This window comes from Ursus arctos, unplaced genomic scaffold (assembly GCF_023065955.2).
Source record: "Ursus arctos isolate Adak ecotype North America unplaced genomic scaffold, UrsArc2.0 scaffold_20, whole genome shotgun sequence".
NCBI classification, from domain to species: Eukaryota; Metazoa; Chordata; class Mammalia; order Carnivora; family Ursidae; genus Ursus; species Ursus arctos.
Genome location: NW_026622875.1, coordinates 24,561,399 through 24,574,388, shown reverse-complemented (window position 1 = coordinate 24,574,388; position 12,990 = coordinate 24,561,399). Strand labels below are relative to the sequence as shown.

Sequence of the window (12,990 nt, the reverse complement as noted above, 5' to 3'; positions counted from 1 at the left end):
CAGAGATCAAAAGAGAGTAGGAAAGAAACGAGACATTGTCATGCAAACCTGACCCAGCAGAGGCAAGAGGGCCTCTGAGAGCCTGAGGCAAAGGCCGACCAGGACAGGCTGGCCGGGGCTCCATACCCAACAGCTCCCAGGGCACAGCAGCAGCAACTCTCCACAGGAGGCAAGTCCACAGGCCTTTCACCTCCCACTTGCCAGTCTCACTGCCCTTCTAATCCAGCAATGTCAAGCAAGACCATGTGCCTCAGCCACAGCCCCCTGGTGATATGTTTTCAGGAACAAACATTAAAACTACTCAGTCAAAAGAGTCGATGACTCCACCCTCACCAAGAGTCTGGGAGAAATGTAATGTTTTTGTAGAATGAGGAAGGGACATCCTTTATCTTGCCTCATTAATATTGTTTATTTGGTTTTTGTTTGGTTGGTTGGTTGTTGATTGGTTTTTGGTTGTTTTAACCAGATGCCTTGCCAGGTGGTTCTCAAAAGGATAAATAATTTTGTTCTCTGAATAGCTTAAGGCTTAAAATGTCAGAATGAGAGCAGTATATAAAACCTCCAACAGGTTTCTGGGTGAATTTGAAGCTCACAAGAGGCCCATGGGGACAAGATGAAGGGACAGTCAGGTCCCTTCCTCTTCCCATATGTCCAGTTTTCTGGTAGTAACATACATATTCGTATAGCCTGGAGGATATTTCCTCAAGTCTGGGGCTGCCGCCCGAATGTCCTCTCCATAGCTGTCCTGAACCAGGCTTGTAGTGTAATTGTACGTGTTAAAGAGAGCTAGAACCACGTCATGAGCAACCATGAGAAAGTGGGTCTATTATTACTTAGCCAAGGTACTCCCAAAGTGAAAAGAAATTTGAGGTTCAGGATTTCCAGTAAAAATATGATCTTCCCAGGTCATAAACTGCTTGAAGGCAGTGATTATTTTTCATGAAACTTTATACCTCCTACGGCATCTGACAAAGGGTTTTGTAGAGAATTTGAGCTTTAAAATACTCGATATATTCCCGGATGAGTTGTATGGTTATGTATGACTATGGGCATATACCAACATGTGCTGGATGCAAACATAAAAATGTAAATGAATACACAAGTAGATGACACAAGCGTGCATTTGTCAATAGAGGAAGGAACAGGGTGTTTGTTCCCCGTCTCTTGCAGGGCCAGCAAAGCATTGAGCAAGGCGTTAGAGAACACAGGTAACACTCTAGAGCCCTCCTGTATTAGGAGTGGATCCAAGGGCCACTCCAAGGCCCTCCTGAGTTCTCTTTGCCGTACTGGGGTCGCTATGGCTCTGGCATGAGAACTCAGCTGTAATCTCAAGATGCCAAAGTTAATCAGTTCAGTTCTCCCAGGAAAGAATGGCCAGATCCTGCAGGATTGACTCACACCATAAACCAACGTATTTACCCTGCTAATATAGTTGCCAGTAGGACTAAGACTGATGATGGCTGCGTGTAGAACTCTCTTCTCAGCAGAGAAGCAAAGCTAACATCAGAAGTTTATTCAGGGAAAAGAGAATCAGAATCAAGTGGCATAGAACTAGATGGCTGGATACCATCATCTCCACACGGGGAGACACCTGGTGAGAAGGTTGCCCGGGCCTCCATTCTTCTTGAATGCAGAAGGCTCTTGAGTGAGTTCTGCGTGATCTCTCTCTCTTTTTTCACTAGACTGCATCGACTGCCGATTCTTCTTCCATCATGACCAGCCACTCTGTGATACACACCTTAGAGTGAATAAGCTGGCAGCTCCAGTGATATCGGCCATATTTGAGACGGAAATCTTCCTGAAGAGATTAAACAGAAATTCCTCCCAGGAAATTCCTTGTCTTAAGAGTCACATTTAGAAAGAATCTCCTGGGACAACTTATTCCCTGAGATGATTTTTAGAGAGTATTTCCTTATACATTTTCAGGATCCATTTTAGAGGATGATATTTCATAGCCGAGTCTCCAAGTCTGAAGGATACATACTCGTAGGTGCTTACGGATCCCCTCACCTTGATGGCAGCCTGCTTTTCCAGCATTAGGTACCTCAAGGTGATGTACTGTGATGGGGAAAGTAACCATTTTGAGATAGTTCTGGGTTTCACCCCCGGCTCTTGCCTGTCCCTTGATATGTGTCCTTGGGCAAGTTCTTAACCTCTGACTCTCAGTTTCTCCAACTATAAAATGGAGGTAATCGTATCATCTACCTTGCAAGGTTTTTGTTTTGTTTTGTTTTGTTTTTTTACTGTGGATTAAATTTTTTAATGTCTGAAAACACTAATAGCTTTCAATCAAAAAGTAGCAATTGGCTATGATAACTAAGGTAGGACAGAGCTTTCTGCTTTGCTTCACACAATTTTTCAGTTCTGCTCTACCAGAAATACTCATACTCGGGGCCTTTCCCTCTGGAGAACATCAAGGATTCATTTGTCTTTCTTTTGTAAAATCCGTTATGCTTGTAGTGGGCCTGTTTAATGACTGTCTTTCCCCACTTTGGCATAAGATCCATGAGTGCAGAGACCATGTCTGACCTATTAATTAAATTAATTAATTAATTAAATCCCTGTGCCTCATCATAGGGGTTCAGAAAAAAGAAAAAAAACAACTGTTGAGAGGAGTTACTGCATATTAAGGACACACTAGACACCACCGTGGATATATCTGGAAGGGAGGTCACTGCTGCAGAGTCCCAGCAGGACCTACAGTTTCCATTGCTTCCTGAGAAGGGGACTGCTGATAAACTAGCTGTGTTGAAAGGCCTGTGATTGATATAGCAGTCTTTCTGTATACACCCCAAACCTGCAGCTCACCCTGACTGTAGTAGTCCCTTTGGAAAGAGACAAAAATACAGTACCCTTGGTATATCACCTAGTGACCTTGCTCATTGCATGCTATCAATGAATATTGGGTTTTTCTAAAGTGGACACAGAAATATGAAGCTTTGAGCCCATATGAGAAGACCAGAGGAGAAAAATGTTTGGGTTAGAAGTCAAAGCCACACAGTTTCACTGTAAACTCTATCAGTAATTTCTCATGTCACCTTGGTCAAGCTGTTTCCTCTACAAAGACCTCAGATTATCAAGCTTTAAAATGAGGAAATGAAATAGCTAAATTCTGTTGCTGTCCCGGCTCCACAGTGTTCTCATTCTACAGACAACTGTGTGCTGTCCTTCAGCAATCGGAGGACTGTATGTGGTGGTTTTGCATTTTTCACAATTGCACATCCCCTGGTGATGACAAAGTTCACAGTTTATGGACTTGCTATTTCTCAGGAATTTGGTGCTGGTTGATTGTGGTTGCTTTATTTTATTGAACCAAAGCCTAATCAATCATGTGGAGGTGGCCTTATCTGTCAGCTTGTCCCATGTCCTACAGCCATGCTGCAGGCAGTGCGAGCCCTGATGATTGTGGGCATCGTCCTGGGTGCCATCAGCCTCCTGGTGTCCATCTTTGCCCTGAAGTGCATCCGCATTGGCAGCATGGAGGACTCCGCCAAAGCCAACATGACACTGACCTCTGGGATCATGTTCATCATCTCAGGTAAACAAGGAGCTGAGGTTCCCTCTTTCAAACATGCTTCTGGGACAGTCAAAGCAAAATCATTCTGGCAGAAGAAACATGGCTTCTCTCTAATGAGCATGGTTTGAACATGGATCAGAGCTTGACACACTGGGATTCAAGATCTGAGATTAGGACCCAATTATGCTTTACAGAATTATCATGAGTGTTAAGGTCCCCCTTCATTGCCACCCCACTTTATTAGAAGAGAGTCTCAATCCTAAGGTAGTGATGTGACTCAGTCCCTAAAGGCATTATTTTGGTAGGACTCTAGAAAAATGATTTTAAGGGAAGAGCACTTGACATCATCAAAGTACCAGGCCCAAAATATTTATATATATTTATATTATTAATCCCTTGTCCCAAGATGCACGGAAAATCTCTTTCTGCACACTTATAAATCCTTCCACAATTAGAGAGATAAGAGAGTCTAAGCACCTAACATAATGTCTAGCACATAGTAGGAATTCAATGATCAATGCTTGGATTAGCCATTCTGTTATACGAATGGAATATTCTACAGCCTGCTCATCTAAACTCATTTAAGCACACATTGCCTCAGAAATATCGTGATCCCTTTAAAGCTGACTCTGGAGCTTTCTCGTTCTTGGCCCACAGGTCTCTGTGCAATCGTTGGTGTATCTGTATTTGCCAACATGCTGGTTACTAACTTCTGGATGTCTACAGCTAACATGTACACCGGCATGGGCGGGATGGTGCAGACCGTTCAGACCAGGTAACCTCCTAATGTAGTCTTAGTATTCTAAGGTGAATATTGTTGTAAAAAAACCTATTAAACACATATGCCTAATGTGACTGTCAGCGCCTGAAATAGCAACAATTTATCAGAGGCAACCATGCCATATCGTAAATCAACAATGATCTGTAAATTCATAAACTTCATTTCAGTGAAATATCCTTGGTGCTATGACTTGAGGCTGAGCTGACATTTGCATTGAAATACAGCGACAGTTCACAGTATTTATCTAACACGCTTACACAGGCCCCATTGTGGTGGCAATGAAACAGGCACTATTAGCCCAGGCATGTAAATGAGCCTCAACCCGCACCTCCAGGCCATGACGGGAACCTGGCTAGCGACAGGTGCAAGCTTGAGGAGAACTGAGCAAGGTGCAGTACAGGTGAGAAGAGTAATGTGATGTGTCTTGCTCTCATTCACACGTGCATTCATCCTGCAACTCCATGGAGCACCTGCTGTGGGCAGGAACTGTGCCGAGTGCTGGGGATAAGACAGGGTCCCCGTCCTCATGGAGCTTATGGTCTAGCTGAGGGAGATGAACCCCTACGATCAACTGGTGTCTAAAGGAGGGTAGAACTTTTAAATGATGGAAGAGCGATTCTGACACCCGTATTCATTTACCCACTTCAAAGGGATGTATTTCAAAGCAAGAAGCAGCAACAAATTCTTGAGGAAGAAGGATCTGGTTCTGAGAGAATGATGTAAATATTATATCTAAGTGACCCATCATCCCTGGAGTCGATACACTTGGTATTTCTCCCGCCACGCCATCGTGGGATACACACAGGGTGTGAGGATACGATGAATCCATTACTCTCTGGCTCCCTGGAGCTCCAGCCCCCTTCCGTGTTCCTGCTTTGTTTCAAGAATGAGAAGGAAATGATGCCCATATGCTCCCCCCATTCTCCTCTGTGAGCTTCCTCTGGTCTCTTGGTTACAAGGGCAACTTAGAAGTATGCTGACCAACTCATTTTGGTTTTCCTGGGACTTTACCAGTTTTAGCACTGAAAGTCCCACATCCTGGGAAATTCTTCCTTCATGGGCAAAGCAGGATGGTTGGTCAGCCTACTTAGAGGAGCCCACCTTATCTGGAGTATCTGGGTGCCTAGAGTCACTGCCTCTGCCCCGAGGAGTCACCCACCCAACTGGCACCCAGACTAATGCCGTCCATCATTCTCCCACACCATCTCCCTAGAGCCTGCCCCGTCCCTTGGGCAGCCAACTTCAGTCCTGAGGTCAAGACTATAGGATTCTGAGAGGGCTCCTGAATGCCTTCCTCCATGGATGGGCAGCACTTTTTCCCTTCTTTCTGTCTTCTCATCCTGTCTACCCAGAAATCACACAGGACAGCACAGCTTCCAAGAAAGATCTTGGCAGTCAGTTGAAGGCGCTTTCTGGTACCCCATTTGGCTTTCTGGTATCCCCTCCACTGCTGTTGCTGCTTTGAGTGTACCGGGGCTACAAACTGTCTGCCTTCCTGCTATACATAGCAGCTTGTGAGGGGTTTTGTATCAGCCTAAACATTCCATTTTATAATCTGAATTAATCACCAACTTTTAAAAACTAGAAGTGTCGTAGGTTGGGTTACTCAGAAACAGATCCTGAGACACAGATCCCAAGGCACCTTGTGCGAGGGATGTTTTAAGGAAGGGGAGACTGGGTAGGGGCGGGGCACCCCGGACAGAGAAGAGGCTAACTGCAATGAAGTCTGGGACTCAACCCAATTCCGGGGAGCTGTGAGCATGAAGCACACCTCAGAGCTGTCTTGACTCCAAACTTTCACACTTCAGGACCAGCACACTTCAGCCTCTGGGCATGTAGGCAAAATGGCACCAACGCGTGTACCAAAGCTAGAGCTCAGGGGGACGCGTGGGGGCCGGCGGGCAAAGGCAAAGACCACAGGAGCTGAAGAAGCAATGGTTAAACGAACGTACGGGACCTGGGCAGAGCACACACACACACGCACACACACACACGCACAATCTGTTTTCCCAGCTTCTTGTGAAAGAAAGAAAGAAAGAAAGAAAGGAAGGAAGGAAGGAAGGAAGGAAGGAAGGAGAAAGAAAGAAAGAAAAAAGAAAGAAAGAAAGAAAGAAAGAAAGAAAGAAAGAAAGAAAGAAAGAAAAAACGTCCGATCCGACAGTACTGCACCCTCATTCTCTATGGCAACAATCTCTGCAGCTGAGACAGATGCCCTCTTAGCAAGGACTCACGCCCTCCAGTTTATCAAATGTCCAACTCTGAGGCCATTTATCATTATGCTTGTGGGGCTTTTTCCCCATATAACGAGGTGAGAAAGGGAAATATTTTCTTATACCCAGCCTGCTTCACTCATTTAAATTCCATAGCTGTCCCAGTTAGGTATTTAAGTTTGCTAACCTTGACCAAGAGGATCTAAGTTAAAGGAGGACCTCATTCCCCATGCGCAGCAGGTGGTATTTGCTTCATGATTAACGGTGAGGGCTTTGGAGGCAGAGGGATCTGCATTGGAATTCCAGCAACTCCTTCCCGGGTCTTCAGAAAAGTTACTTAGCCTCTCTGAGCCTCAGTCTCCTCATCTATAAAATGGGAATGATAAATCCTGCTAAATGGGACTGATGGAAGAATTAAATAAAATTATGACAAAAGTGCCCATCACAGTATCAGTAAGGGCTCAATAACTGGTAGCAATTGTTGTCATCATTAACGTTATGTAGTCACTCAACCATCTCTAGGGGTATCAAGGACAGGGGTTCTGTCTGTGCCAGGACAGAGGGACCAGGGCTGCCCCCAGGAGATTCACCCAGAGGCTGAGAAGGAGCCCGAGGAAGAGGTCAGCTGTTAAACCCCTAGCCACAATGGGGAAAACCAAGAGGGTGGGATGGGGTTTTTCATTCCAAGCCAACAGCCCTCAAACCAAATGTCTGTCTTTCCCTAGTCCAAAGGAAATAAAAATACCCTACAGATAAATTTTCTCCCAGAACTTTTTCAAGCCCTGAGCTCAGTCAACCAGCTTTGCCCTTTACATTACACTTGGTCATCGGGCTCATATTGCTTACTCTGATCCTGCTAAAATGTGTGTACCTTTTAAGCACGTCTAAAGTATCTTCATTTCTTAGGTTGCAGAGGTCTGCACACATATTTCTGTCTTCCAACTACTGGCATAATGTTCTTCAGTTGTGATTTTTAAACCTACCAGTGATTCATGGTGTTCCACAAACAGCCCCATGCTCCTTGATGAGCCCAGGCAGAAAACCTCCACAGGCAGGTGTCCACTGTGCTGAGCTCCCCTTTCCTGCAGGGCTCTTGGAGTTAAAGGGAAAGTTACCGACTAACACTGAAATACCCACTGACGTCCTAACAGTTTTTGGTCACGGTCTCTACCACCCACAAAGGTCCATTTGGGATCAGCATTATTTTATTCTCAGGACACTTTGTTCTCAGAAATCCTGCTCAGAGGTAACGAGTCCCTTGGAGGCATCCCTCATAGGGAAAAGGATACCAGTTTTGGAGTCAAAAGACCACAGGTTCAAGTTCCATTGTGGGCTGGAACAGAAGCACCGGGAAAGTGGAGTCTGTGTCTGTCTTGTTCACCCCTGTGTCCCAGTGCCAGGGCAGTGTCAGGCACGTAGTAGGAGCTCAATAAACACTTATTGAACAGATGTGTAAACAATGAATGAAAGAATGAATGGTCACTTCACATTAGTTCTTTCTGAAGATAACGTTCCTACCTGCATGGACAGCTACCAGGGTACCTGAATTAGGTAAGATGAGAGCTTATTGGCCCACAGGGAGAACGCAAGGGGCCAAAATTCCTTCAGAAATAATAACTTCAGACTGATTCCACGTCTCTCAAATTCCTGTTGCCAAACCTTTAAGACACTTCCCAATGCCAACAGGGAGGGAGGTGGATTTCCAGAGATGTTTCTCTGAGATTAGAGACTTATGATTAATTCCATGCCTGAGTGATGCTAGGGGCCCGAGAATCCCACTGCTCTTTTGCTGACGAGCTTCAGTCCCAATTCTGTTCTCTAGGGCACCTCATTCAGCTGGCCGAGACCCAAAGGGCGGCATGGGCGGGGATGGGTATGGAACCCAAAAGAGCAGACAGAGGATGGGCGTGGCCAAGTGCAGTGGAGCGTTGAGTCGCCCACATTCATCCCTCATTTCCCCCCAGGTACACCTTTGGTTCGGCTCTGTTCGTGGGCTGGGTCGCCGGCGGCCTCACACTAATTGGGGGTGTGATGATGTGCATCGCCTGCAGGGGCCTGGCGCCCGAGGAAACCAAGTGAGTCTCCCCATCCCAGTGCAATCAGACATTTAATCGGAGTCCATTTTAAAGTATAATTTGCAGCCAGAACGATCAGCCTAGGTTTATGGAAGAACTTATTAACTAAAGGATCCTGATGGGGCGCCTGAGTGGCACAGTCGTTAAGCATCTGCCTTCGGCTCAGGGCGTGATCCCAGCGTTCTGGGATCGAGCCCCACATCGGGCTCCTCTGCTGGGAGCCTGCTTCTTCCTCTCCCACTCCCCCTGCTTGTGTTCCCTCTCTCGCTGGCTGTCTCTCTCTCTGTCAAATAAATAAATAAAATCTTAAAAAAAAAAAAAAACTAAAGGATCCTGAACCTTCTCTTTTATGGGGAACCTAAAGAACAGAATAGGAACATTTCAGATGAGCAGATTTAGGAATGATCCTGTTTGAGAGAAAAAACTATCATCCTAGGTTCCCTCTGACTTCAGGAATCTGTAACTCAGTGGTTCTCAGCTGAAAGCAATTCCGCCCACCAGGGGCTATTTGGCAACAGCTGGAGACTCTTGACTGTTGCAGCTTTGGGGTGGGGTGGGGTGGGGGGGATAGTGGGATCTAGTGGGTGGGGGCCAGGGGTGCTGCTAAACCTTCCGCGATGCACAGGAGAGGCCCTCGTGACAACGAGGCATCTGTTCCAAAATGCCAGAGTCCTGCGGCAGAGAAACCCCACTGTACCCCCTACATGGACCTGGAGCTGGGGGACCTGGATCCCGGGCCGGGGCTACTGCTAACTAGTCCTGTGACTTCCAGAAAGTCATTTGCCTTCTCTGGGCCTCCGTTAGCTCATCCATAAACTGAGCAGATTAGAGGAGACAGGCTCTGTGTGTGCCTTCCAGCTCACAAATTCTGTGATTATTTTTCTGGCATAACCATATTCCCCTGGACATTGGTTCTGGTTCAGCTTCATTTTAACTGATGAACAGAGGGAGCTCACTAGTCACAAATGACCAGCTCTGATACAAGGCAAGAACCTCTGCTCCAGTGCGAAGGCAGAAAATCCAGGGTCTCGAAGCCGGGGGCGATCAACCTTCTCGGTTTGCCCAGGACTGAGGGTTTCCTGGGATGCTGGACTTTCAGTGCTAAAACTGAGACATCCCAGGGTAAACGGAGTGGGTTGCCCTCTTACCAAGTACACCTGTAGTCATGGAACTTTTCTTTTTTCTCTCAGCTACAAAGCTGTGTCTTACCATGCCTCGGGCCACAACGTCGCCTACAAGCCCGGAGGCTTCAAGGCCAGCACCGGCTTTGGGCCCAACAGCAAAAACAAGAAGATATATGATGGGGGTGCCCGCACAGAGGACGAGGTACAGTCTCATCCTTCCAAGTACGACTACGTGTAGCGCTCTAAGACGCTCCGGCATGGGCACAAGAGCCCCCCGGTTAGAGCTCACCTGAAAAACAAGGAAATTTTACCTTGACTCCTGATTGCTTTTGACTCACAGTTGGAAGTTAGAAAAACCTTGATTTCACCCGTGAGGAGGCCAGATGGTCTGGGCCACATGTCTCTATGTCTCTAATGTTCCATCACAAAAACAGCTGAGTTATCAGATATGAATTAGAGGCTACAGTTCAGTTTCCAATCCTCTATTTCTTCGTTGTTTAATTTAACCTTCCTAATCTGATGATAGAATGTGGTTTGAATTCCTATCAGACAATAGCCCATCGATGATCTATTTCCCAACTCGTCCCCCAGAACAATTCTGCAAGGAAAAAAGGAGAGTCCATCAAAAGACATCATTTCCTGCTATTTGATTTCAACCTCCCCCGCCAACTTGGCTACTAATAAACACTGATTGAAGAAGAGGTGTTGGGGAAAGATATTTGTAATGTCTCCAGCTCATTATCTGAGTTTTCTTACACTGTGATCTTGACATTACCTGGACCAAAGCGCTTTCAGTTTAAGGAAAGCTTTCTGCTTTTGTTGGCATCTGCTAATTCCAGCAAGACCCCCCCACGGGTCTCCTGGGCTCCCCACTGCAGGTCCTCTTTCTGTCACAGGCCAGAAAGTGTCCCTAGAAGAATGAGAAAAGGATATTTGTGGGTAATCTGAATGTATATAGTATTCTCCATATAGTTAGAATAAATAATATGTTAGTGAAATGATACACTGTCTCTGAATTAGCCTCACCCTTGCACATGAATAGAAGAAAATGAAAAAATAATTACTTTGATATTGTCTATATCAACTTTGTAAAATCACATGTAAATTTGAATCCCATGAAATGCTCACTGATCCTAATTGTTTCCCTTTGAGCTCTCTGGGACTATGACCACACAGGACAGATAGAGTGTAACCCTGTAAAAACCAAATGATGAAACCGAGGGAGTGAGTTGAAACCAGTTCTTTCAAAAGACAACAGCAACACAAAGTGGTGAGCCTGGATGTAATGTTACGACAGGCGACGCCTGTGCACGTTTGCATGGCTAGAGGTCGCTGTCAGTTGACAGGAGCGCTTACTAGGCGCTGTGGTCAGCTTTGTTACCCGGAGAGCTCTTCCCTTCGCTAACTTCAGCTATAGTGGTTGGACCATTGGATGTCCAAGAACTGAAAGTTCTTGGCAGCCACACACCTTCCCTGTGTTCACATCCCTGCTGCAGAAAACCTAACTCCTTCCAGGCCACCAGAATTCCTTCTCAGCACCAGAGCCAGGATAGATCCCCTGGGAAGTAAAATAAGGGCAGTCTCTCGAAACTACCCAGTCAGGGAGCAGCATTGGAATCTCACCATCGGGCTATTATTTGGGGAAAAAAGTCCCTACACCAATAGTGCATATGAAAGTGGCCTCCAGGGAGATGGGGGACTATTCCTAGGGGTCTTCAGGCTGCACAGATGATGTCTGGGAAAAACCAGATCACAGCCCATTAAACAGAGAGGAATTTTGTTCACCAACAGCCAAAGCAAACTCAGAGACCCTTCTCACTGAGACAGCAGTGGTTCTAGGCTACATCAGATAGAGTATTCGGGGAACTCATTGCCTGAGATGGGGTAAGGGATGGATAGGTAATTTAAGAAGAGAAAGAAAAAAAAGCAGGGATGGGGGAAGACAAAACTGAGTGATCCAGGGCATGGAGACTGTAAATCCTCAGGATTTGACGTGAAGGTCATGGGCACAATGAGCTCTCTTTTCTACCACCAGAAAGTCCCTGGTCAGGTCTGAGGCACTGAGGTGTGGCTCAGCTGGGTTTTTAATTAGCACATTCTCTATCCAACACTTCGTTGTTTGAAAGCCTCCATGTAGTTAGATTGTGCTTTGTAACTTTTTTGTTATTGCTCTGTCCTGTTGTATATGCATTGACTATTGACCTGCATGTTTTGTGAACTAAATATTAAAATTACTATTATCTCACTTTTAAACAGCTCCTGTTCTTTTGTCCTAAACTTTGGGATATGGGGGGAGGGGGGTGGAGTCGCAGCACCTCAAAGCTGAGGGCATCTTCTGGAATGTTTCTGCTTGCAGAATCTGTCTGCTCAGCAGTAGCCTGGCTGCCTGGAGGCCAATGAGGTCTGATCCCGCCCACTTAGTGGTTCCTGCAAGTCAAGAAGCCTGAATCAAAAGGGATTACCAGAGCAGGCAGTCATATGGCATGGAATCCAGGGACCACATTTAGCCTGTCTGACCCTCAGTGCACCAGCCTTAAGTGTCTAATGTCACTGGCCTGCCCAAGAGCTAGTAAAACAGGAAAGTCAATGCCTGTCCTCGTAATGCTGTCAAAGGCTGGCTTCACCAGCTCAATTAGCTGAACTCACTGAGGCAGAATCAAGCTATGGAAACAACATGAGCAGAACACCTGGGTGGCTCAGTTGGTTAAGCATCTGCCTTCAGCTCAGGTCATGATCCCAGCATCCTGGGATCAAGCCCCACATTGGGGTCCCTGTTTGGTGGGGAGCCTGCTTCTCCTTCTGCCGCCACTCCCCCTACTTGTGCTCTCTCTCTGACACATAAATAAATAAAATTTAAAAACAACAACAAATTGAGCTATAGAGTCAGAACAGCCAACCTCAAACCCAGGCCTCCCCACTTCCCAGCTGTGTTAGCTTGAGTAAAGCACTTAATCTTTCTGAGTCTCGGTTTCTATAGAATGGGGATAATAAGCATAATGGAATAATGCAAGTAAAGGACCTATTTAAGAGACAGAGACTCAACTTGCATAACTTTAAGACAAACAGGGCATTGGCTTAGGTAACTAGGACATCTGAGGCCAGCATTGGCTTCAGGCATAGCTGGATCAAGGGATATGACCAAGATTCTACTTTTTTTCTGTCCATACCTCAGTTCTGCTTTCCTCTTTGTTGGTTTGCTTCTCAGGCAGGATGTCCCCACAGGCTGCTCAAATTTCTAGGCATATGTCATCTTTCAGCTTGGGTACCTTGCCAAAAGCAAGTA

At 46.0% G+C, this 12,990-nt stretch overlaps 1 protein-coding gene across 2 annotated transcripts in view; it reads left to right on the top strand.

The window, feature by feature from the left end:
- CLDN18 (claudin 18) overlaps positions 1-11,947 on the top strand; it is a 28,387-nt gene extending 16,440 nt beyond the window's left edge. For both annotated transcript variants that reach the window (XM_026496592.2, XM_026496590.2), the window contains exons 2-5: positions 3,374-3,538; positions 4,175-4,292; positions 8,473-8,583; positions 9,774-11,947. In XM_026496592.2, coding sequence (XP_026352377.1) covers positions 3,374-3,538; positions 4,175-4,292; positions 8,473-8,583; positions 9,774-9,945 — 566 coding nt within the window. In that variant the 3' untranslated portion in view covers positions 9,946-11,947. The remainder of the gene's footprint in view (positions 1-3,373; positions 3,539-4,174; positions 4,293-8,472; positions 8,584-9,773) is intronic.
- Positions 11,948-12,990: the final 1,043 nt, after the last annotated feature.